The sequence below is a fragment of the Phoca vitulina genome, unplaced genomic scaffold (assembly GCF_004348235.1).
Source record: "Phoca vitulina isolate PV1807 unplaced genomic scaffold, GSC_HSeal_1.0 scaffold10, whole genome shotgun sequence".
NCBI classification, from domain to species: domain Eukaryota; kingdom Metazoa; phylum Chordata; class Mammalia; order Carnivora; family Phocidae; genus Phoca; species Phoca vitulina.
This window is the reverse complement of record NW_022589713.1, coordinates 39,206,294-39,233,062: the sequence shown is the minus strand read 5'-3', so window position 1 is coordinate 39,233,062 and position 26,769 is coordinate 39,206,294. Positions and strand designations below refer to the sequence as shown.

Sequence of the window (26,769 nt, the reverse complement as noted above, 5' to 3'; positions counted from 1 at the left end):
TTAAAAATAGAGCTACCCTATGATCTAGCAATTGAACTACTAGGTATTTACCCAAAGAATACAAAAATGTGAATTCAAAGGTATACATGCACCCTAATGCTTACAGCAGCATTATCCACAATAGCCAAATTATGGAAACAGACTTAAGAGTCCATAGACTGATGAATGGATAAAGAAAAATATATATATACAATGGAATATAGCTCAGCCATAAAAAAAGAATAAAATCTTGTCATTTGCAACAACATGGATGGAGGTAGAGAGTATAATGCTAAGTGAAATAAGTCAGTCAGAGAAATACAATATGATTTCACTCATATGTGGAATTTAAGAATCAAAACAAATGAGCAAAGGGAAAAAAAGTGAAAAGAGACAGGCCGATCAAGAAACAGACTTAAATCTAGAGAACAAATTGCTGGTTGCCAGAGGGGAGGTGGGTTGGGGGGATGGGTGAAATAGGTGATGGGGATTCAGGAGTGTACTTGTTGTAATAGCACCAGGTGATGTATGGTATTGAATCACTATATTGTACACCTGAAACTAATATTACACTATATGATAATTAAGTGGAACTTAAATAAAAACATAAAAAAGAGGAAAAAAAAATGCCCTGAATATTTCATTCAATTCTGAGTGGAGAGATTGTGAAGGAGTACATTGGATGTTAGATGTGGGCAGTTCTCTAGAAGATGCCATGTTGGATGGGAGGGTGGGCAACAGCTCTAGTTCATCATTAAGCGACACCTTCTGTGTCATACTATTGAAGGGCACACAGATGCCATGCTTGTGACAGGAGCATCATTAGAGGTACCAGGTAACCTATACCTTGCCCTCTCAGATGCTCACCAGATGTAACGCATGATATATACACCAAAGAATGGCTGAAAGCTAGTATTTGCTTTGCTTAAAACACCCATCCTGCCTGACATCCAACACTTGTCTGCCTGAAAAACTCCTTTATTCTTCAAAACCAAGTTCAGGAGTTACCTCCTCTGAGAAGCTGTCCTTATTCTCTACTCCCTGACACAAAGAATAACTCCCTCCTTTTTACTATTTCTATACTTTGCACATACTTTCATTGCTACCCATAGCTGAATATATTACAAATATTGGTTATCTGACAGGACTTTGATCAAGGGGGAAGAAAATTATATTAAAACAGGGATGTAAAATGTAAATTTAAGCCTTACCTTTGGTAAATACTCCTCTTAAGCAGTAGAAGAAAAAAAGTTTGAGGGCACTTTACTGGTATTTGTGTTAGTATTTTGAAAAATATTACTGTAAATTGTATAATTTTTGACATTTGTTACAAAAATAAAGTAATTTTGTCCAAGGTATACCTGATTAGATCATATACATATATGCAATATATATTACCACCCCCAACTCTGGCACATTCTAATTGGTTGCCTAACAAAATCCAAGCTCATCAACACTGTTAACCATGATCCTGAATTATAAACATAGCACTGGGGTAGAAATAACTAGCTTCTTAGGTTCCAGCTAAAGTTAACCTTTAAAGCAAAATAGTGTCCCAATAACATTCTGAGAGGCAAGAACTAATGAATAATATCTTTTGATATTTAAAAGTACTCTCAGTATTTGAACCCATTCATGACCATTTCTTAATGAATATCTACATATTTTATGTAACTGCTAAGGTTTTAAGTATGAATGGACATTTTATTCCAATGTATTATGAAAGAACAAATAGTTTCATAGACTATTTGTGGCCTTATTCTCAATCCTTCAGTGATTTCATAAGTAGTTTCTGTTGCCCTGGCAACATTTATAAAATAAATGATTTACCCTATCTCTATATGATTGTGTTGCCCTGGTAACTTGCTGTTATCTAGTCTGACATGGATTTTATTTTAGCTGTGTGCTTGCTTTCTCTAGAAATAATCCATAGAAAATAAGCCTTCACCAGATTAGATACTTAACATTGTGTTTCCATTTAATTATATTTAATATGCTAATAGCTATTAAGGATATAATGTTGTCAGTATTCTTACAAAGGAACCGGGAAATTCTGGTTTCCTGATGATGCGGCGATGAAGAAATTCTAAGTCCTATCTAAGGACACATTGGGGTCATGCACGATTGAAACTTCTCTTAGAGGCTGTGTGAGTCTCATGTTCAGAAGGCTGTGCCTGCAGTTCTAAAAAAGTAATACATTATTCCACAAACTATTCTTTCCTTTTAAAGGCCTGTAGTAAAATAATAGAAAACCACATGCCAAAGACAGGTCACAAGCACACATTTGGATTTCAAAAGATTCTGGATTCATCAGTTACTCTAGTCACTCCTGTGCATAGGAGGCAGGGATATTGGATATCAGGCAATGTTCTCTCCAAGAAGCTTTCAGAAGCTCTACTTGAAAGATGACCATTACCTCCAAAATTATTTCTATGGATAGAAAATGATTTGATGTACAGAGGCTTTGTATAATGACATTTTCATAATGCAAAAAAATTAAAATTTTTTCCATTCATGATTGATTCATCTATTACTTCACTGGAAATTATGACTTTTTAACATACCTCAGTGACATAATTTAGTCTTTCTCCAATGTAAACCTAAACTCTAGACAATAGCACTGGGACCATAAAGCTAATAAAAAATGTGTAGCAAAATGTGCCAGACTGACAAATAAAAAGTTGTTCTTCAACAGACTACAATTTACCTTTCCAATCAAATCTTTCCCTTATTCCCTAATACAAACCCTTCACTTAATGCAGGCTATCTGCCTCTTGGCCCTTTGGAATAACGTGAAACTCACCCCCCAATATTTTTGTGTTATTTTCACCTGAAATGCCCTCTTTCTTTTCCTTTAACCTCATAAACACCACCCATCCTTTAAATTTATGTCTTTGTTCCTCCCTGTCCTTATCTGTCATTTTCAGTGTTGTATAATTGCTAACCTTAATACCTTTTCTGCTGATTTTTTTAAAATTTAAATTCAATTAGCCAACATACAGTACATCATTAGTTTTGATATAATGTTCAGCGATTCATCAGTTATGCATAACACCCAGAACCCTCTTACACTGTTGGTAGGAATGCAAGCTGGTACAGCCACTCTGGAAAACAGTATGGAGGTTCCTCAAGAAGTTAAAAATAGAGCTACTCTACGACTCTGCTGCAGATTTTTAATTATATCATCCTAAGTATATAAAACATATCCACAATTAGATTGTATGCTTTAGGGTGGATTCTTCCTTCTTGTCCTTCCTCATTTCCAAAAATACCTAAAAGAATATTCTGTACATGTTTAATGCTTAAGAATATTTGTTCCTACATTATATGTTAAAAAAAAAAGAAGATAGTAGGAAAGGAAAAATGAAGGGGGGGAATCGGAGGGGGAGACGAACCATGAGAGATTATGGACTCTGAGAAACAAACTGAGGGTTCTAGAGTGGAGGGAGGTGGGGGTATGGGTTAGCCTGGTGATGGGTATTAAAGAGGGCCCGTACTGAATGGAGCACTGGGTGTTATACACAATGAATCATGGAACTCTACATCAAAAACTAATGATGTAATGTATGGTGATTAACATAATAAAATTAAAAAAATGTAAAAAAAAAAAAAAGAATATTTGTTCCTATTTGTTGATTTTTTTCTCATTGTATTCAAGGTTCTCAATCTCCTAAAACACAGAGTCAATGAATGGTACAGCTAGGGCCCAGTAAAAGAAAAACTTAGCCAAGTGAGCATTCTGTATTCAAGTATTTCTCAAATTTCACCACAATGAGGGTCATATAAAAACTCCAAATAGTCTTAAAAATTGCAAGTTATTGATCTGCAACATGCTAATGTCTGAAAATTTCTTATTACACCATTGGTGACTGATTATTTTTAATTTGCACAATATTTAATTTAACATATATATGTCCTAAAACATCAACAACTGGTCATGGAATAACTAACAATGTCAATTTGATTAAGACCATGCCATTTCAAAATACAATTGTTTTGATCATTTAGCAACTGAACTGTCAACTATGTAACAATCTGATAGAGCACTTCATGATTATTCATGATGTTCATAAGCCCTAAATGCAATATAGTTTTAGTCTCCTGAAAACATCTCTGATAGGAGTAATAAATTATTTTTTAAATTGGTTTGGTGGAATAAATATGTCTCTTCCCCAAAACCAAGATAGTTTCACATTTGACTTCTTTTAAATCTTTAAAAGTAGCTATACATAATGATACTTAAAATTGTTCCAGAATTTAGAGAAATAGAATCATTCCAAATTATTTTTATAAAGCCCTTATAATTCTGATATTCAAATCTGACAAAAACTTACACCTAAAATATTATAACACTTAATAATTTCATTAATAAAGACTGATGCCAAAATAATAAATAAAATGTTAATAAATAGAATTGAGAAGTATGGTTCTAAGATGGCTTCATCATGACCAAAAGGAGTTTATTATAGAATGGTTCCACCTTAAGAAATATTTACTGAAATTAGTTAAATAAAATTAATTACAAATACATTAATAAAGTGAAATTGATAAAATAATTTTAAAAGCAATATTTTCTCAAAAGAACTTTGATTAAATTCAATATTTACATTAAAAACACAAATACTTTATAGCAGCATTCTCATTAAGATAAAGAATCAATCAAAGAATATACTGCAATACAATTGGGTGAAAAAAGGATTGTGAAATATAAATAATTGAAATGAGGTGGGAAATGAAATTATTTTGATGGCTTCGGAAACTCGAGAATCAATGAAATTGTCTACTGGAAATAACAGAAAAAATCAGAAAAATGGTTGGCTATAAAATCATTTCATATATGGGGCAGATGAACCTTCTTAAAGGTGGGACACTCTGCAAAGTACCTAACCATAAACACAAGAGAATAAAAAACCTGCTAGATTAAAAGAGACTTAAAGGACACAATAACCAGATAAAATATGTGGTCATTAATTGTTTCCTTATTCGGGTAATCTAGTTTTAATAAAGGCATTTTTTTTTATTGTTGAGAAAATTTAATTAGGGAAGATAAAAATTCATTGGCATGGGAAAGAGTAAATTATTAGCTGAAAATTGTACTTTAAGAATAGCATGTATTGTGTGATCTCTTTTAGTGAAAGATAACACATACATAAATGTGTGTGTGTGTATGTGCAGGTATAGATTAGATGAGTAAGGAGATACAAATATTGATACAGACAGAGGTCTGAAAAGATATATTATTAAATATTAACTGGAATAATCTCTGGTTAAGAGAAAATTGGTGTTTTGATATTCTATAAAATAGAATATTTCATTCATTCATATGTTCTAAGTTTCAACAATGCTTTTGAATAACTAAAAGATGTTTTTAATTTAAATTTCTAATATTAGTATGCAAAAATGGATTATTTTTCTATACACCAAAGTGATCAATAAGAAAATATCATTAAAATTTTCATAAGTATAATAATAACAAAAATATTAAAATGCCAAATAAAACATTTGAGAAATGTAAAGAGCATATATGGAGGAAAATTTACTTCTCTAGTAAGGGACTCAAAAGACATAAAATAATTCTTGATTAAACAGTATGTTACTAAACAAAAATGAGTCAAAGAAGAAATTAAAAGAGAAGTAAAAAAAAAATCTTGAGACCAATGAAAATGGAAATATAGCATTCCAAAACTTATGAAATGCAACAAAAGTAATTTAAAAGGGAAGTTCATAAAGATAAATGCCTACACTAAGAAAAAAGAAAGAGCTCAAATAAACAACCTAACCTTGAACCACAAGGAAGTAGAAAAAGAACAAACAAAGGCCAAAGTTTGTAGAAGGAAAAAAAGTAACAAGAAAATCAGAGCAGAAATAAATGAAATAGAAACAAAACAACAGAAAAGGTCAAAGAAGTAAGATCTGGTTTTTTGAACAGATAAGCAAAATAGACAAACCTTTAGCTAGACAAATCAAGAAAAAAAAAAGAGAGAGGATTCAAACAAAATTAGAAATGAAAGGGAAAGATTACAATTGATACCACACAAATACAAAGGATCATAAGAGACTATGATCAATTACGCACACAAAAAATTGGACAACCAAAAAGAAATGATAAATTCCTAGAAACATTCAACCTATGAAAACTGAATCATCAAGAAATAGAAATTTGAATAACCATTTACTAGTAAGGAGATTGGATCAGTAATCAAAAGCCTCCCGACAAACAAAAGTCCAGGACCACATGACTTCATCAGTGAATTCTACCACACATTTAAAGAAGAATTAATACCAATCTTTCCTAAACTCTTCCAAAAATGAGAAGATGAAAGAGTACTTCCAAACTTATTTTACAAGGCCAGTATTACCCTGATATGACAGCAGACAAGGACACTACAAGAAAAGGAAATATAGACCATATCCTTGATGAACACAGATTCAAAAATTCCTAACAAAGTATTAGCCAAATCTAACAACATATTAAAAGGATCATACACCATGATCAAGTGGGATTTATTTTAGAGATGCAAATACAAGGATGGTTCAACATTTTCAAATTAATCAATGTGATACATCACATTAACAAAATAGGTATCAAAATCAGATGATCATCTCAACAAATGCAGAAAAAGTATTTGATAAAATTTATCATCCAGTCATGATAAAACCTCTCAACAAACTAGGTTTAGAGGAAATGCACCTCAACGTAATAAAGGCCATATATAAGAAAGCCACAGCTAACATTATACTTAACAGTGAAAAGCTTTCAGGAATAAGAAAAGAATGCTCACTCTCATCACTTTTATTCAACATAGTACTGAAAGTCCTAGCTAGAGCAATTAGGCAATAAAAAGAAATAAAAGGCATCCAAATTAGAAAGGAAGATGTAAAACTCTCTATTTGCTAATGGCTTGATGAATATATAAAACTCTAAAGACTCTACCAAAAACTGTTAGGACTAATAAACAAATTTAGTAAAGTTGCAGTATACAAAATCAATATATAAAAATCAGTTGCATTTCTATACACTAACAACAAACTATCAGAAAGAGAAATTAAGAAAACAATTCCATTTACAACTTCATCAAAAATAATAATTTCACCTAGGAGTAAATTTAACCAGGGATGAAATAAATCGAAGAAGACACAAATAAATGGCATGTTATTCCATGATCATGAACTGGAAGAATTAATATTGTTAAAATGCCATACTACTGAAAGCAATCTACAGATTCAATGCAATCCCTATCAAAATTCCAACAGCATTTTTTATAGAAATAGAGGGAATAATCCTAAAATTTGTACAGAAACACAAAGGACCCTGAATAGCCAAAGCAATCTTGACCAAAAAGAATAAAGCTGTAGACATATACTTCCTTATTTCAAACTATATTACAAAGCTATAGTAATTAAAACAGTATGGGATTGGCATAAAAAGAGATACATAGACCAATAGAACAGATTAGAGAACCCAGAAATAAACCCATCACTATATGGTCAATTAATTTACAACAAAGTTGTCAAGAATATACAATGGGGAATAGTCTTCAATAAATAATGTTACAAAAACTGGATAGCCACATGCAACAAAAATGAAACTGCATCCTTATCTTATACCATACACAAAAATCAACCCAAATTAGATTAAGACTTGAACAGAAGACCTGAAAGTGTAAAACTCTTAGAAGAAAACATAAGGGGTAAGCTCCCTGACCTTGGTCTTGGAAATGACTTTTTGGATTTGACACCAAAATAGAGGCACAAAAGCAAAAATAAACAAGTAGGATTCCATCAAACTAAAAAACTTTTGCATAAAAAAGGAAAACATCAACAAAATGAAAAGGCAACTTATAGAATGGGGAGAAATATTTACAAATCATATATCTGATAAGGGGTTAATATCCAAAATATGTACAGAACTCATACAACTCAGTAGTGAAAAACCAAACAATCTGATTTTTAAAATGGGCAGAACAACTGAATGGGTATTTTTCCATGGAAGAATACAAATGTCCAGTAGGCACATGAAAAGGTGCTCGACATCTCTAATCATCAGGGAAATGAAAATCAAAACATAATGAGATATCACTTCATTCCTGTCAGAATGACTATTATGAAAAAGACAAGAGATAACAAGTGTTAGCGAGAATGTAGAGAAAGGAAACCCTTGTGCCCTGTTGATGGAAAGTAAATTGATGCAGCTATTATGGAAAACAGTATGAAGATTCCTCAAAAAATAAAAATTAGAACTGCATATGATCCAGGAATCCCACTTATGGTATATATTCAAGGAAATGAAAGCAGGATCCCAAAGAGATATCTGCACTCCCATGTTCATTACAGTATTGCACAACATCACAATAGCCAAGATATGGAAACAACCCAAGTGTCTGTCTATGGATGAAGGGGTAAAGTTGTTGTATATACATACAATGGAATATTATCCATCCATAAGAAGGAAGGAAATCCTGCCATTTGTGACAACATGGATGTAACTTGAGGGCATCATACTAAGTGAAATAAGCCTGGCAGTGAAAGACAAATATTGCACGGTATCACTAATATGTGAAATCTAAAAGGAATAAATACATCAATCAATCAAACAACCCAAACTCAGAAACACAGAATAGAAAAGTAGTGTTTGCCAGGGATTGCGGGGGGGGGGGGGGGGGGTTGGGGAAAATAGGGAGAGGTTGGTAAAAGAGTACAAACTTCCAGCTATAAGATGAATAAAGTCTGAGGATCTAAGTAAATCATGAGGACTATAGGTAATAACACTATATTATATAATTGAAATTTGCTGAGAGAATGAACTAAAATGCTTTCTCTCTAACACACACACACACACACACGCACACACACAAGATAAATATGTGAGATAATGGATATGTTAATTACCTAGACGGTGAGAGTCCTTCCATAATGTATATATGTATCAAATCACAACAACACTTACTTTATGTGTCTCACAATTTTATTTGTCAATTTTATCTCAATAAAGCTAGGGGAGAGAGTAAAAAAATCTTGAGTAAATGGAAGGACTTATTTTCTTTTTAGAAAAATTCATTGTACATATGTCATATTTTTATATTTCTCATTAGTTAATATATAAATTCAAAGTGATCTCTATCAAAATTTAAGTGGACTTTTTTAACTTGACAAACTGCTACTAAAATTAATTTGGAAATATAAAATAGCTAGAAAAGTTCTTGAGAAACAAAAAACTAGCTAGAAAAATTCTTGAGAAACAACAACAAAAAATAATGTTGGGGATTAAGTCCTGTCAGATATATATGGGATTATGAAGTGATAATTAAAATACTAGAGTAATGGTCAAAAAGTAGATCAACAGAACAGAATTGATTCCAGAAATATACCAGATATAAAGAGAGTTATTGTATGATTAAAATTGAAATAAAATTTTACATCAGTGGAGAAAATATAGATGATTTATACGGCAGAAGTTGTTATGACAACTGGTTGCCCATTTGGGGAAAAAACTTGGACCATAATCTCATACCATATTGCAAAATAAACTCCAAAAGTAACAAAACTTGAAAATAAAACTTACTATAAACACAATAATAAAACCTATGGTGATACAATGTTTTATGTCAATTATATCTCAATTTAAAAAAAGGTATTGGGCGCCTGGGTGGCTCAGTTGGTTAAGCGACTGCCTTCGGCTCAGGTCATGATCCTGGAGTCCCGGGATCGAGTCCCGCATCGGGCTCCCTGCTCGGCGGGGAGTCTGCTTCTCCCTCTGACTCTCCTCCCTCTCATGCTCTCTGTCTCTCATTCTCTCTCTCTCAAATAATAAATAAATAAAATCTTAAAAAAAAAAATATTAAAAAAAAAAAGGTATTAAACTCAAAAACACCAAAGTAACAACAAAAAACAGTAAACAAAGACATAGGGTGTTTTATCATTTATTTTTAACCTATAGTGTTTTAAATCTTATATTTAATAAGGTATTTCACACGGGAGTCCAGATGCCCTAAAGCAGGGGATGGCAAAACACAGCCTATACACCAAACGTGGCCCTCACCTGTTTCTGGAAATAAAGTTTCTTGAAACTCCGCCATGCCAAGTCATCTATGGACTGTCTATGGCTGCTTTCACTCTCCAACCACAGCACTGCCTAGGTGTGAGAGAGACCATACGGCTCACAAAACTGACAATATTTATGCTTGGATCTTTACAGAGAAAGTTCGGTGATCCTTGCTCTAAAGGGAAAAACTGGTAAATACTAAACACATAATACTAAATACTAAAGTCCTGCATGATGAACACCAAAACATTAAATTAAAAGGAAACAGAAAACATCTAAATTGTCTATGACAATGTTAACTAATTGCTATAACAGCTTTTAAAAAAATAGGAGATCAATACCCCAAAAGAGAAATGAGCAAAACACATGAACTTGGAGCTCCGAGGGGGGAAAAAAATTAGTCAGTAAACATGAAAAGCAACTCAACTCGTCTAGGACTCAGAGAAATAATAGTAAAACATCAGCAAAATACTGTTCACTATTTATCACATTAACAAAATATTTGAAACTTGAGAATGCCCAGTGTTAATTGAGGCCATGGAGAAATAGACACTCTCACTTGAAGTGCAATTTGATATACTTTTTGTACCAGCAATTTATCCTACAGATATTTTCTCACAAGTGCTCAATATTACAGTCTTGAGTTTATGAGCAAGTACTAGAAGCAGCTTAAAGAACTGTGACTAGGAAATTTGTTAAATGCCTTTTGGTGCTTTTATATAATGGCATATTGTGAAGTGTTAAAAAAAATGACTTAGATCTATATGTGATTCATGAAATGACATCCAATACATTCTATTATTGGGAAAAAGTAAGGCAAGCGGCAATACAGTATTTGTAGAGCGATCTTGTAATAGATGTTAAAAATACATATACGTTTACACACAAGTACATACAGACTTCCGTATGCATAAAAAATTGACTGGATGTGACATAAAAATTTATTTACTAGGTTTATTTCTGGAGAGTAGAATTGGTAAGTGAAGGGGTCCTAAGTGGAAAGTCCTTTATGCTCTATGCACTTATGAATTATGAGCCTTGAGTTTCATTGTTTAATGGGGTTTTTTTAGATTACTATTGAAAACTTATTGTAGAACTTTGAAGTTATATTTAACAATGGAAAGCCAGCACTACTTTTTTTTTTTTTTTTTTTTTTTTTTTTTTTTTTACAGTAGTCAAGGTCTAAGAGGCTTTCTGTGGAAATGGTTTTGTTCACATTCACTTTACCCCAGCAGTATATTTAAAAGGAGGTGATGCTCTAAAGAAGATGCTTCTCCTAAGGTTATTCTCATTCATTTGAATTATCTTCCAGTAGAAATAGTATAAATAGGTTAGAGTCACTGTCGTTTTGTTTTTGCTATGTAGTTAAAAAAAGATTTGGCCTGTAGATATATATTTACCAAGTCAACTCCTTTGATAGCCAAAGCATTTTGACTTTATTACTTTGCTAATGAAACTATGAGATTTAAGGATTTTTGCTCAGCTCAAGCGTTGAAGTAAAAGGATAATATCTGAAAAACCTTGCTTTCTGACCAGAATTCAAATGATTTCAATATTCTTTCCACATTAGGTGATGGGCTTTTACAGAAAACGCACCTATAAATTTGTAGGATACAACCTCTAAAACTAAGCCTCTAGGCCTTGTCTGTTTCCTGATAAGGAATAACCAAATCAAATGTTCTGGAGCTTTCCTGAACAGCCTTGTTGTAGAGGGGGAGTTTATATTTACTCTTTAGCTATAAACTTAAAGTTTATTAATCATAAAAGTCGTAATTTAACCATGCATGGCAACAAACCATCCAATGATTCAATAGGGCATCTTGCATTTCTTAGACTACTGTAATTAGATAACTGATTTGTAATTAAGTAAAAATGAAAGCTGACCTTTCTCCTTGAGATAATATAATGCTAGCCATATGAAGAACAGAAGATTTATGATTCAAATGAGGCTAAATATAATTTAAGGGAATAGGACTATGCTTCTTCTTGGGAACTATCATCTTTTCGCCTTGTCAGCACAGATTTAACAAAATATCCAATGTATTGCAACACAGGAATTTCAATTGTGCATTCATATAAGATCCCAATGTAACATGATGCTATGCAGAGTAGATATTTGGTGCAATCCATCAACTATTAAAATTCTGTCAGTGTGATGGGGAATTTCAAAGTACAGTACAGAAGTCTGCATTGAGAAGGTGCAATGAATAACCGATTGCACTGCCAAAAGTCAGCATTTTTGCATCCTCACAGCAAAAAGTGAGTTCCTAAAGTCATCTAACAGTTCTCTCTCCTCAGTGTCTGTTCAGGGGAACAGTGACAAAGTGTGAACAGAAATGTTCTTACTGTCCTAAGCGGGATTTGACAACTTTCCAGGGGACCTGATAAGGTCCCAGAGTCCACTAACTGACAGAGAACTGTTTTCTTGCACAAATACCAGGATGATAGTTATAACGCAGTCAAGGAGAATTTATCCCCTCTTCCTTAATAGTGAAAAGCCTCAGTCGGTTAAGTGTGGGACTCTTGATTTCGGCTCAGGTCATGATCTCGGGGTGGTGAGATGGAGTGTCGTGTGGGGCTCCGTACTGGGTGTGTAGCCTGCTTAAGATTCTCTCTCTCTCCCTCTCCCCCTCACAACCCTCTCTCCCTCTATTAAAAAAAAAAAAAAAAAAAAGTGAAAAGCCTCTCAGAATCTTTTTCTAAATCTACAAAGTATAATACAACACAACTCAAAATTAAATCTCTAAAGAAACAAACTTAAATGGCACACTTCAACTTTAGGCTTACTATTTCTGTTCTCTCGTCCCTTGCCTACTTCTTTTCCTTCTTCCCATCATTTCATTTCTCTCTTGCTAATCCTTACCTGTCTCCTCCCCCCACCCCCATTTTAACCATTCATCTACCCTGGTAAAGACCAGAGGCAGAGTGTTCTACTTTAAGACTTTCCTGAAGTCTCTTTGGATACAAGCCCGGTTGAAATCTTGGAGTCCTTTGAGTCAGGCCTGAAAGAAAACCTGAAGGGCTTCTGGCTCCAGTGTAGGAGTCAGTGTGCATTCACAGTGATGGGGAAGAAACATGTTTACACTTCGAGCTTATACATGAGATTTTCTCAAAATGGCGGGAGAGAAAACATGAGAGAGGAGAACAGTTGTAAGCAAATCAGAATTATGGGCAATGTATTCGAGATATGTAGATAGTGTACACCTTGAATTTATTTGTAAAGTAGGTTCCAATTACTAACATAAAGGAGGTACCCAATAGGCCTTTTTTTCCTGGCTTAGGTATTGAATGGTTTAGTAAGTAAATGAAAAATGTACCAGTCTAAGCAATTTGTCTTATTTATAGCCATAGGGCTATCTCCAAAAACTCATTAGCAAAGTAAGTTAAATAAATAGAACAGATGGGGTAGAAAGAGGTGATTATTGCTTATTCTCAACTTTCTTCTATACCAACTCTCATGTTATATAATTGGGCTAATCTCAAGTATAATGTTCGGTGTACTCATATAACTAAGTAATAATAATAGTAATTTGCTGAGTGTTTGCTATTTGCCAGGCTCAATTTTAGGAGATTTAATACCTTATTTCCTTTAATGAAGAAAGTGCATAATTATTTAGGCATTAGTATGTGTATATTACAGATGAGGAAACTGTGACTCAGAAAGTTTAATTGCCCAGAGTTGCATAACAGAAAGGTTTCCTGTCTCAAAGAGCCTAACCAATGACTCATGCCATTAATCATCACATCATTCATTCATTCTTCTCAGATCCAGGTATTTGTTTTATCTGTCTTAGATTGCTTAAGTATTTTTGTATTTTATCATTTATTATTTATTTTGTATTTTAATCATACAGCGATTAATTTAACTCCCATTTTGATGATGAAATTAAGACTGGTTGGGTAAGGTTATTTATGCAATATAGACAACTAGCAAGACTGTTTCAGGGAAAAGATTGATGGCACAAACTCTGTTTCCATGACACTGTTTAGCCAATTATTCCATGTTAAAGACAACAAAGTGGTGGGTGGCCCAGGCATTCCTTTTTCCAGGAATCTGCCCCAGCCACAAATATTGTATTTTAAACCGAGTAACCTAAACTCAAACATGATGCACTGTCTAGTCACAGGAAGTGAGTGATAAGATATCAGTGAGCAGTAGCCATAGCAAGGAATATCCAAGGGGATAAATTAACACACACACACACACACACACACACACACACACACACGCACAGAGCTATTGCTGGAGAAAGATGTATGAGAAATAATACATCCAAAAATGGGGCTGAAGCCATGCTGGGGTAGAGGAGGAGAGGAAGAAAAATTTTGCTAATGTCCTGAGTGACAGTTGAAGTAAAGACACATATAAACATCTTCCCTTCTGCTCACAGTTTTAGAAGTACTGGTAGAATCTTACATATTTTGACATCTGGGAAAATATTTGGATTTTTGCAGATGTGCATTCCCTTTGGCCACGATGAGATGATCTGTCACCTCGGTGTGACGACTAAGCTATCATTAGTGCCCTGGATATGAAGATATTATTTTTTATAAGGTATTTTTTCCCTTCTAGAAAGTCTCCACTTTAGAACTTGGCCGAACTTCTCTTTCCCTGTGTCGGCTCAGTCTGTGCTATATATTGGCTTGGCAGTGTATATTGTATTTTATCTCATGACCTGGATATGAAAGTGTAGCCTGGATTCATTGTATGTTGATATGATTTACAGAACATAGACCACAGGAACTCAGGAAGCCCCCGAAGTGTGTAAATAAGAGTAAATAGAGGAATTTGAAAAATATGGTCTAAAGTTCTGTGTTCTAAGCTATATATATTTCATTCTTTAAATAAAAAACAATCTAAACATTAAGAGCAATGCGGAATGTTCCTTCTTTTAAAAAAAAAATGGACAAAGCTCAAATATGAAAACCAGGTGTTATGATCCTTTGACTCCAAGAAATGGATGCCTCTGAATTTAGTTCCCTGGTCTTTAATGTGTGCTAACTTATTGATATCTAGCTTTTAAATGGGTTAAAATGTAGCATTCCTTTTTCCTTGTACAACTAATACATTCTATAGTAAGAAGGATAATGTCAATAATAATGTATAGCATGTCATACTTTAAAAACTGTTTTCACATATGCTCTCATTTGATCCTTCCAATAGCCCCATTAATATAGCGACAGAAAAGGAAACAAAGGCACAGATGTGAGCATGCTCAGGAGAGTAGTCCACAGACCTCGTCACATGACTTTCTGTCTAGTTCTCTACCCCCCTGCTTCCCATTCTCACGAATATATATTGCTATTGAAATCACTCGATCTTATACTTCTACAGAGCTAGAAAACCTGGAAAACCTAGACAAAGATAAATGGAATCATTAGCCTTCAGTCTAGATTCTAATGAAATATGTAATATTTTCCCTTGGGATTTAAATAATATTGTGCCACAAAATGGGAAATATAGCAAGTAGAAAATAGAGTTTGAATATTTTTAGAAGAGATTTTCCACTAAAGAAAAAAAGAGAATGGCTCTAGTTATTTAACCTAAAAAAAAAGTATCTAGCAACCTTGCTTTCTATCTATATATATCTTCATCTATTAGTACACAACTATCTTCATGTTTCAAATATATTGCTTTGAGTCAACGCTTGAGCATGATACTAAAAATTGCCCCAAAGCACATCCAACTGCATCCAAAGAGAATAAGCATTACAGAAGAAGTAAAATAGACTTTCTCCCTATAAGTGGATTTAACTGTCCAGAGTTCAGAATTCCTGCATGAAGTAGAAATTTCCCATTCATAACAAATGGTAGACATCAGCTTAGGAGGTTGACTGCTATTTCCTCCAAAGTTTGTTCTCTCTCTGTCTCATCTCTCTCTCTCTCATCTCTCTCTTTCTCTTTCTTTCATCTCTCTCTCTTTCTCTCTAACTCTACCATCTATCTATTGTACATGCTTTTGTAGAATTTCAGGAACAGCTTTTCATCTGGAAAATATGGCTGCCTGAAAGAGGTATGGAATATAACAAAAGCTTTACCCCAAAGCTTCTATGCATTACAAAAGCTTGCACTTGGATAATAGAAATATTTAGCCTCAGGTGACTGAGAACACTTACTGTTGGTTGCATAACGTATGGCGGATGAGGCATCCATGAAGTACTCTGGACCTATGCATCAAACAGCATTTATTAGCACAAAGCAATCACAGAGAGAACTTGGTTCTTGCGTTCAGTGGAGTCACACTAGGTCATAAGAAAGTGGAGTCCATCTGACTTTATAGCTAATTAGTGCTCAGAACTAAGGATAGAAAGGAAATTCTTGGACCTGGTTAATTTGGTCCCCAAAACATGGTAAAATGTAAGCAAATTCCTACTTCACCGGTGCTGGCTGCAGTGCCCACATGGACCAGGCTGGGCCTTGGAGCATAATTTGAGGTTGGTGCCAGAGGCTAGAGTCTTAGGAAGCCTCAGGGACCTGCTAGTTAGAGGTCAACTCCCAGGGTAGAAGTAAGTAACGAAGAGTTGACAGCTAAGGCTTCCTCTTTTTCTGTCATTGGTTCTAATTTCAAATTCTCAAGTGATCCCATCTTGGAAATAAGTCCAAGTGGTCAAAGTTGGGGGAAGAAGTAAAGAGATCAATCAGAAATTTGGGGGAATGATTTGGGTTAAACTCAAGCAAGTTTGTGATTTTTTTCTTTCATGGTAATCGGTATGGCAAATAAAAATGAGAATTTGGGCCAACCAACTGTTCAGAAATGTGCCTTGTCAGCCAAATGAGAAAGTCAGCTTGTAAGGGCTGATTGTCACACAGAGAACCCTGAACACTTTGTTTTGAATACGCTCATACTAACAAAATCGCCAATGCACTTTAGGTTAAAAAAGAAAGTGGTGAAAGGCGAGAATCAACAACAGAGGAAATTGCTCTGATTCCTTTTTTGAAAAAAAGGAGCTAGAGTTAAGTTCCACTTATGAGCCCTCCCAAGTGAAATCACTTTTCTGTGGATATTTTATTCATGTCACCAAAGTGCTCTACACTGGGGCTCATTGGGTGGTCTTGGCTGAAACATAGGCCTGGATTTTTTTAAAAATGCGTAAAAAAAAACACACACATACCAAAAAAAACAAAAACACACGTTACAACCAGGCAGGCCTGCAGGAAGAACAAAAACGGAACAGCACCTGCACGTAGCCTCATGGGTCCCAAGAAAAGGCAATTAAGAAATCATCCATTCTGAGACCCTCAAATGCAATTCACATGAAAGTCTATTCAGTTCACCCACCGACATGTATCAAGAACCTAAGTGCAGAAAAAGAATGAAAATGATCTGCTTCAGGGGGAATCATTTAAGGAAAAATGTATATAGTCTCAAGTTTGATCCTCTGACAGCTGGGACATCCTGAAATGAATTATGTAATGGTTGAATAAGGTGAAACTTCACTGAATTAGTAGCAGTTAGTGACATTACAGTTTTACCCATCGTAAAACATCCACCCCCACCATCTGCAAAATACAGAGAAACACATGCATGCACGCACGTACACTCTCTCTCACTCTTTCTCTCTCCAAAGTTGGGAAAAGTGACACTAGGCACCCTCTATATGTAGCATCTATAGGCACTGTCTAATTAGAATTAGAAGAATTGTCTGAAGAACAATATGAGGTAAAGAGAAGCAGGGAGTAATAGCTCATTCGATAACTCAAAGGCATAAGACAAGGAGTATTTTTTGAGGGAGAAGTATGACTATTTTAATCCACCTGTGTACTTAGAATTGACTGGCTACAACACCTGCTTTAGGACACACATTGAGTCTTGGCTTTTTTTGTTTTTCGACATGTGGAAACCCGTGAGGTCTCTTTTGACCTCTTCGGGACTGAGAATGAAGTAAGAGCAGGAAGCAGGAATAACGTTTTACCACTTTGAGAGTCCTCCCTATTTCTTGGGGAAAATGATTTAACATCTGTCCATGTAAACATACATGGACACACAGGAAAACTGTGACAAAATGAGAAGACAATGATAAAATATCCTGGAGTGAGTGAGGGGAATGCCCGACGTGTGCTTGTAGAGAAGACACAACAGGGAACGTGACAACCCAAATAACCGACAACCACCAAAGTAGGTTCTCAGTGGCAAGAAGGCTGCACTAATTAATGTTGGCTGGAAAGGAGCATAATCATAAAAACTCAGCCGGAAGAATGAAGAACACAGTGGACTTTAGTACTCAGTCAAATAGATGCAAACAAGCCCTTCACAGTGTGGGCTAAAACTTGAGTATTATTACATGAAGATGTGACTGATGTGTTTGAGGATAATTAAAAAACATTCTACTGTGTCCCTTTTGCCTCGAGATAGTCTATCATTGGCCAGAAAGACCTCTCCTCAGGTGCAGGTAAATCGGACATACCTGGTATGTGGAGACAGGGGAAGCAGCAATGAATGGCGTGATAGATGTCTGTGGAATCATGCGGTTGGTTGCAATACTGTACGGTGAAGAATAAAATCTGCAAACAGAAAACAAAAAAAGACGATTCATGAAGCTGCTGCATGCCTGGCTGCTAATCAAATGCTACCAAGCACCTCTGGGAAAGACAGAGTCCATCCTCGTGTTTTTCCACCAACTGTGAACAGGAGCATCCAGGAGATTTATAGCATTTGATGCCACTAAGAGAAATAAATCGTTCTGAACAAAATGACAACTTTGAGTCATCTTATAAAATTGGCTGCACAAAATCTCTTATGCCAGGTGAGTGTAATAGGATGTTTAACCAACAGGGGCAGAAAAGCCATGAGCATTATTTTTTTCTTTGTTTTTCTTTTCTTCTTTTTTTTTAGGCAATGCTAAAGCTCTTTGAGGGAAAGGCAAAATGATAGCAACAAGCTTTATATAGGTGGCCAATGTTACGTGTACACAAATTGCATTTATCTCTTCATTTAAGAGAATAGGGTCAGCTCCTAGAGAGTTTCTATATGATTTGTGCTAGGCAGAAGTCCGTGGACTCATGTGGAAACTAAGCTAAATATTTTCTTCCTGAAAAGAGGAGGAAGTGGATAATTTATGATTTGTGTCTAGCTGGGGATAGGAGTATTTTCTGGATTCAATCAAGGAGATTCTCGAGCTCTGTGATATGTACTCCTGTAGACTCAGTGAAAAGCACTGAGTTTCTGAGTCTTTCAGAGCCCTTCGTCGAACAATTATAAAATGATACTGGGCAAGATCAGGGTTTCACAAATCAGATCTTTCTACAGATCTTTCAAAGGGCAGCTTCTAGGTACTTAAATCACTGACACAGCCATCTATGCTCACACTATACCTTACAGAGTTCACAAGCTACGTAATGCTCAAATTTGTCAGATTTTCAAATCATGTTTCTTCCCTCCTGTCTCACTGGTAAGTAAAAGGCCAGAGTGGCCAGCCACAGAATGGAAAAAACCAGGTTGCCTTTGATGGATTGCTTCACTGATGTGAGGATAGATTGGGAAAATGGGTTTCAGTGGTAACAAAATCATAATTTCACTTTGCTGTACTCTTAGCAAAAATCAACTACTACTTTTGATTTTTTTTTAATAGCATCACTGAAGTTGGAGTTTGGGGGTCAAAAACTTCACCCCTCAGAGGTCACTGATATTTTGAATAGAGACTCTCATGGGTTACCATTCTAAAGAAGCATTCTACAAAGACTACCCCTGAATGTAGGAGAACTAGATTTCAAGGTTTCCAGGATTCAACGAGGGAAATTCTTTAATCTTAGAGTCTGAAAAATCTTCAAGCAGGGATTGGGGGACTGTAGTCTTAAATTTACTTTATCTAGCTCTCAACAAGGATTATAAGGTCACACTCTTTTGGTTAAAAAATTGCAGCTGGAAAGAGTTACTCTGTTACACATTACATCCTTACTATCCATACCCATCAGACCTCTAAGTTTACAGTTGTGCAGTTTAAAAGAAATGATATTGACTGCATACATATTAGAATGGCAAAAAAAAAAAAAAAGAGAGAGAGAGAGAAGAAAAAGAAAAAAAGAAGACAATCCTAGTGCTGGCAAGGATTCAGAGAAAGTGGGCTTCTCATTTGTTGCTGGTGGAAATGCAGAATGGTATAGTCATTTTGGAAAACAGGTTGCCAATTCCTTATGAAGTTAAACACACACATACCTTATAACTCAACAATCCCAGTGGTTGATATGAACTCAAGATAAATGAAACCTTATGTTTACACAAAACCTTAAAGCAAATGTTTATAGAAGCTTTATTGATTGGACTTGCCAAAAATGGGAAACAAGCCAAATATCCTTCAACTAAATTGATAAACAAACTGTGGTACATCCGTACAGTAGAACACTACTAAGCAGTAAGGAAAGAACTACCAATACATTCAACGTGATGAAACTTAAGTGAATCATGCTAAATGAAAGAAGTCAGGCTCAAAAGACTCTATATTTTATAATTCCATTTATATCACAACATGAAAAATGCAAAACTATTAAGAAAGAAACTATACAGATCAGTGGAGGTTGAAGGCTGAGTTTGGGGGATGGAACCGACTATAAGGATGCATGACAGAATTTTGGGAAGTGATGTAACTGTTCTGTCTTGATTGTCTGGTGGTTCTATGACTGTGTGCTTGTCAGAACTCACAGGTTTGGACACTATAAAGAGTAAATATATACTCTATGTAGATTATACCTAATAAACCCAACTTCTAAACAAAATCAATTACTGTGTAAGCAAACATCCATCTTTTCACTTAAAAAGAATTATCGATCATTTACTATGTGAACCAAAGATGGGTAAGATTCTAAAACATTACATAGTAGAGTGTCTCTGTTGAGCCACTTAAATTGTATCTTATCTGTACATTAATCAGCCTAAAATCTTCCAATGGCTTTTCATTGCAATGAAAACAAAATTTTCATTCCTGGTATTGGCTAGCACAAACAGGCTACCACCTACCTTTCTAGTATTTTCTCCGACTCCTCTAACTCAGCCAGCCAGGTTCCAGCCACACTGATCTTCTGTTGCATGATTCTGTCATTCTGACTTCTGTCTTGGGCCACTAAACTTATAATTCTCTCTACCTGCAATGCTTATTTCCACAAATCTCCCTAAGGCTACCTCTTTCTCATTATTGGTCTCACTTACTTATCTTTTCTTCAGAGAGGTCTGTAGCTAAAGTAGCAACCACCATCTCCACCCCATTTGCTCTCTATTCTTCTCCTGTGATTTATTTTTTTTCATCATTCTTATCACCATCAAAAGTAGTGATTTTTAAAAATTTCTTTATGTATGTTATAGACTGAATGTTCATGTCCCTCCAAAAAGCGTATGTTGAACTCCTTTCAATGTGTCTGTATTTAGAGATGGAACCTCTCTAGAAGAAATTAAGGTTAAATGACGTCAACAGTGTGGGGCCCCAATCTGATAGAATTAGTGTCCTTATAAGAAGGGACACTAGAGAACTTGCTCTCCGAAAGGCTGGGTGAGGACATAGTGCGAAGGCAGTCATCTACCAGCCAGGAAGAGAGTCCTCACCAGAAACTGAGTTAGCCAGACCTTGATCTTAGACTTCAAGCCTCCAGAACTGTGAGAAAAATAATTTTCGTTGTTTAAAACCACCTAAACAATGGTATTTTGTTATGGCGGTGGAGCTGACTAATACAAGGTACTATTGACTACCTTCTCCCTCTGGATGTCAGCTTTGACAAAATTGAGGACACACTGGCTTTATTGCCTAGAATAGAGCCTAGGACATAATAGATACTTAAGAACCATAGGTTGAATGAATAAATGAATGCAAAGAAGCTTAGGGAAATAAGTAGTGATTTCAGTATAGGACAGCCAATGCCAAGATGGTGGGAGCATAGAAGATGGGTTCCTGAGCCAGTAGAAAGCTGATAGGTGAGAACCCAAAGAGAGGCCAACATTACATGTTAGTAAATGTTCAGTGGAAGCTTAATCAATGCTTGCTTTCTAAGCATGCAACAGTACTAGCAACTAGGGAAAAAGAGTCCTTTCTACAAAAATCATGATTTGCACTTAAAAATCCCCTTTAGGTCTTATCCTTGACAGCTCTTATCTTTGTGGAAGTGAACAAAAAGACTTATTTGGGGCTCATAATGACCCCATTCCACCACAGCTATTCCATGATCACTCCACAGTCTTTCTTATTCACTATGTGGTGGTTTAACTTCTATTAGAAATCCTGTTTCAGCCTCTCCCATCAATGGAGTGAACCATGCATCTCACTTGAGCGTGGCTTGTTTACTTTGCAAAATGTACCAACTGAAGTATTAAAAGTGAAGGCAACGAGAACTGGATTGACAGGCAGAGTTTACAGGGAATTTTATGGGGAAAATGGAGAAGAAACATAAAGAAACCAGCCAACTAAACTGATACTTACAAAGGGAACCCTTGGGGGAAAATTTGATGCATTTTTTTTCTATTTGCTCTAATCCTATCCAGCACACAAGAATGATATTTCATCCTTACCAGCAAGTTCCAATACTGCCACTCAAGTCACAGAGTTATTTAGAATGGACAATGTACTAGGAAGAAGAGACTCAGCACACCATCTTGATCCCCTAATTCTGGTAGTCTGAAATAAGCTCTTCCCAAATCCAAACATAACCTGGATGAATTTACAGGGAAACCCTTGCTTAAACCATGACAAGAAAGGCTGCTATTGCATCTGAGGCATAGAGGTACCATATCTAAAGAAAATGCATCAGGCCAGGCTCTATGAGAGAGAACTGTAGGATGAGTTTCCCAATCCCTCCACTTCTTCTCAGTCCCTGCCATGTATCTGTTAGGGTTTTAAAAACACTCCCACATGGCCATGACGTTAAAACAACAAAACAAAACAAAACAAAACAAAACAAAAGAACATCCAAATGGATGCTTTAGGCATAGGTATTATTGGGGAACAGGAAAGAGAAAATTGACAGAACATTTTAGCCATAATAACAAAGCTTAGGTAATCCTAAATATGCGACTTTATGTTTTTATATCTCATAATATATGCATTATGCCTTGAAAATGCTATTATAGAAAACTGGGAATGAATTCTTAAACCATTTTCCTGGGAATAGTTTACTCTTTTAAGACACACACATGCACATACGCACACACACACATAATTTTTTTGCTAAAATTCACATAGTATTATGTGCATGATAAGTGTTCCTTTTATAATTTGTCCAGTGGTCCTAAACTAGAAGTGATTTTGCTCCTCAGGGAACATTTGGTGACAGGATCTGGAGATATTTTCGGTTGTCAGTGTGTGGGCTGTTACTGGCATCTAGTGGATAGAGGTCTGGGATTTTGCTAAACATTCTACAATACAGGGCAGCTCCCACACGAAAAATGATCTGGTCTACCATGTCGTAGTGTTGAGGATGAGAAACCTTGCCTTAGGAATATGAACTAGTTGCTTCTGGAGAGATTTCATTTGAACAAAACACCAAATGCCACAGTGGCTAAGAGAGTTAACTTAGTATGATCTATCTATAGAACTCTAAGCTGGCCTTTGAAAAACTTAATATTTTTAAGGAATGCAAAGAGTTACTTGGTTCTCTGGCACTTAAAGCAAGTGGGCTCCAGAAGTTCAGAATATGCAAGTCTAGGTCACTAATAGGACATGACTTCGCCTGCAGGAAAGTCATCTTCAGGGGATTTGGCAGTCAGTAGTAATATGGTGAAATCTTATTTCATTGACAATAAAAATAACATGAATATATCAATAACCCCAGGGTAGAATGTTTTTTACTGAAGAAAACCACACAAAATCCTATTTGCTCACTGAAATCAACAGTCCTGGCTCGTCTTTCATGTCCACAGGCAATATTGTTAGAGACAGAACCATGAACACTATCCTCAGGGTAACACTATAGCACAAGATTAATAAGTTATTGGTCATTTTTATTGTAATACCACCATATCCTTCACATTAGATTCATTTCCTAGTGTAGTAAGATAAGGTTTCTGTATCACTTAATATCAAATGCCCATATACAACAGCTGGCAAACCAGTGCTATAGAAAACATTTTTTTCCATGCCCCTCCCAAGAAAATACATTTTATTCAAATAAAACAATCCAAGAGGCTTTTACACAGCAGCTCTTACTGAAAAGGGCACTGGAAAGATGAGATTTTGAATATGGGGAGTGATTATTTCCCACCTCCCACACTCATATTTGAAAGTGATGGAATTTCATATTGGACTGCTAAAAAAGCAATAGGGCAGTAGTAATAACAAATTGTAGACTTATGCCAGACGGTTCTGAAAGAAGAATAGGCATTTTTATTCTTGTAAGTTAGCCTAGAGTAAAAAGTACTAAGGTTTCATTTTTCCATTGTGATCCAGACACTTCTTCACCATAATCTTCAAAGCCTTAGATAGATGTGACATTGAACTAATTTTTTTGAAAGCAATAATTTGGATAGATTTAAGCAGACGACAGAACTGACATTTTCTACTGTCTCAGTTCAAACAGGATAGATTCACCATGGTTGGTATTTATAAATGTTTGTTCTTCATTAGCTAAAGTTGAGCTTAGTTTGGGAGTATTTATTTCAATTTCATGTTGCTGTGTTAATGCAGAGGTTATGGAATTCTGAACATATTTAACTTTTGACACAATTTAAGCTACTAGCTACAACCCAGCCACATACTCAGAAAACCCTGGGAAACCACAGGGTCATAAAATATGTTCTTTAGCTATGATGTGGGGCATCTCTAAGAGGAAATGTTCATGTCAGTGCTACATCAATAAGTCTTCCTAATCCCTCATTAGAACACAAATGCCTCTTCTTTGTGGTCCTACGATATTAATTTTCTTTTCTTTTTGAAAAGAATATAAAAATATAAACAGTGAAAAATAAGTCTCCCTCTTTTCCCTACTTTGCAGTTCTTGGTTGACCCTCCTCAGTGAACTACTGTCCTCATTTCTTTTGTATTCTTTCAGAAAGATTTTATACAAATAAAAGTTAATATATACATAGATCTCATAGTACTTTGTGCTTCTACTACAATATTATTTGCACTGTATCTCATATTAGAATTGCGGGCATGTTCATTGTCTCTGATATAATATAAAATTTTTCCTTTTCAAATTTGCATCACCAAGATGATTTTAAACAGTGCAATAGATAGATATTCAAAAGAAAAAAATGTTGAATTGAACTTAGTGAGCATTAAGCAATGTTGAAGAATATTAACTGGATTAGAGTGAGTTACAACTGTATCTTTGGATACTGATTATTCTATGTAAAATGACACCAGTTTCTTTCCTATAGCAATAAACATTTCTCACTCTGCTGGGTTATTGCTGCCTGAGTTAGGGTGCCTGCTAGATCAAATACAGCAATGTGAACAGGGAGTAGCATACTCTATTCTGGACATTCATGTTAGATCCCTTAATATGCTGAGTAAGTTTTTTAAATCAGCTTCCACACCTCCAAGATGCATGTGTAATGCTAACCCAAGGGACAGTAAGTATGTTGAGAAAATATTTGTGGTTATCTTGACATCCTACAGGTTTAGAAATTATTGTTCTAGTATTCCATATTATTAAAATGTTACCATACAAGACAATAAAACCAAAGATGAACAACACATTTTTAAAATCATCTATATGAAGAAGTATCAAATGATTAAGATTAATTCACTACAATCTTCCTATTCTTTCCATTTCATTATATAAAATTTCTATCTTCTTGTTATCAACAACACAATGGACAATCTGAGCCTTCTAAAACTCCTTCTTAACTCAAGATGTGATAAATTCATGGGCAGTTTGGACACTTTGGGTGAAACTGGAGGCTATATACTTAAAGAGAAGCAAATTAAAGTGTTATATGGGGACAGAGTAAATTGATGCTGAGAAGAGGAATGGTTTCTCTAATGGCAATTTGTTGGGGCCAAGAAGGTATCATTGGTTACATTTCCTATTTCAGATTTAACATTTATAATACTGGGTTAAACAGTCTATAAAGATGAATAAAGCATGGAACCTGCCTTCACTGAGTTAATAGCCCAGCAGGGAAATAACTATGGTGTCAATAGCTACATGGCAAATAGACTGTCAAATGTATCATGGTACCTTGAAATATAGTGCAACAATAACATCAATATTTACACTGACGATCACATTGTATTGTACAGAGTTCCTTAACTCCTTACAGAGTCTTACTATCATCTCCATTTCCAGAGGAGCAAATTAAAGCACAAACAACTCACCCAGCCTGGTGAATAACAGAATTTGGATGTGCATATTGGCAGGCTGATTCTGGAGTATGCACTCTTAACTACTGCTTATACTGTTTCTCTTACGAATGACTGTGTAACTAGCTCTGCCTGGAATCACTTGACTGTGTCCTTTAAAGGAGAGCAGTATTTTTTAAAAAATACAGAAAGAAGGAAAGAGAGAGAGAAGAAGAAAGGAAGAAAGAAAATCACCACTCTCTCTGGGCAGAGAGAATTCCATAAGCAACAAGACACAGAAGTATGAAGTAGCATGGGATGTTCTGAGAAGGTTCACAGAAGGTTCATATGATTTTCAGGAACCAAGTCATGGAGTGTTGTTGTTGTTGTTGTTGTTGTTGTTGTTGTTGTTATTATTATTTGTGTATGTGTGTGTGTGCATGCCATTCTTAGAAGTCTGAGTTTTGTTCTATAGTTAGGAAAGTCTACCTAATACTTTAAACCAGACAGGGAGATGATTACTGTGATTACATTTTATGTATGTTTATA

At 35.2% G+C, this 26,769-nt stretch overlaps 1 protein-coding gene across 2 annotated transcripts in view; it reads right to left on the bottom strand.

Annotated features, from left to right (window-relative positions):
- The window catches only part of RBMS3 (RNA binding motif single stranded interacting protein 3), a 1,498,583-nt gene that overhangs the window by 77,841 nt on the left and 1,393,973 nt on the right, over nt 1-26,769 (bottom strand). For both annotated transcript variants that reach the window (XM_032408843.1, XM_032408844.1), the window contains 2 exons: nt 18,427-18,523; nt 16,138-16,188 (listed from right to left, as the gene is read on the bottom strand). In XM_032408843.1, the coding sequence (XP_032264734.1) occupies nt 16,138-16,188; nt 18,427-18,523 (148 nt within the window). The remainder of the gene's footprint in view (nt 1-16,137; nt 16,189-18,426; nt 18,524-26,769) is intronic.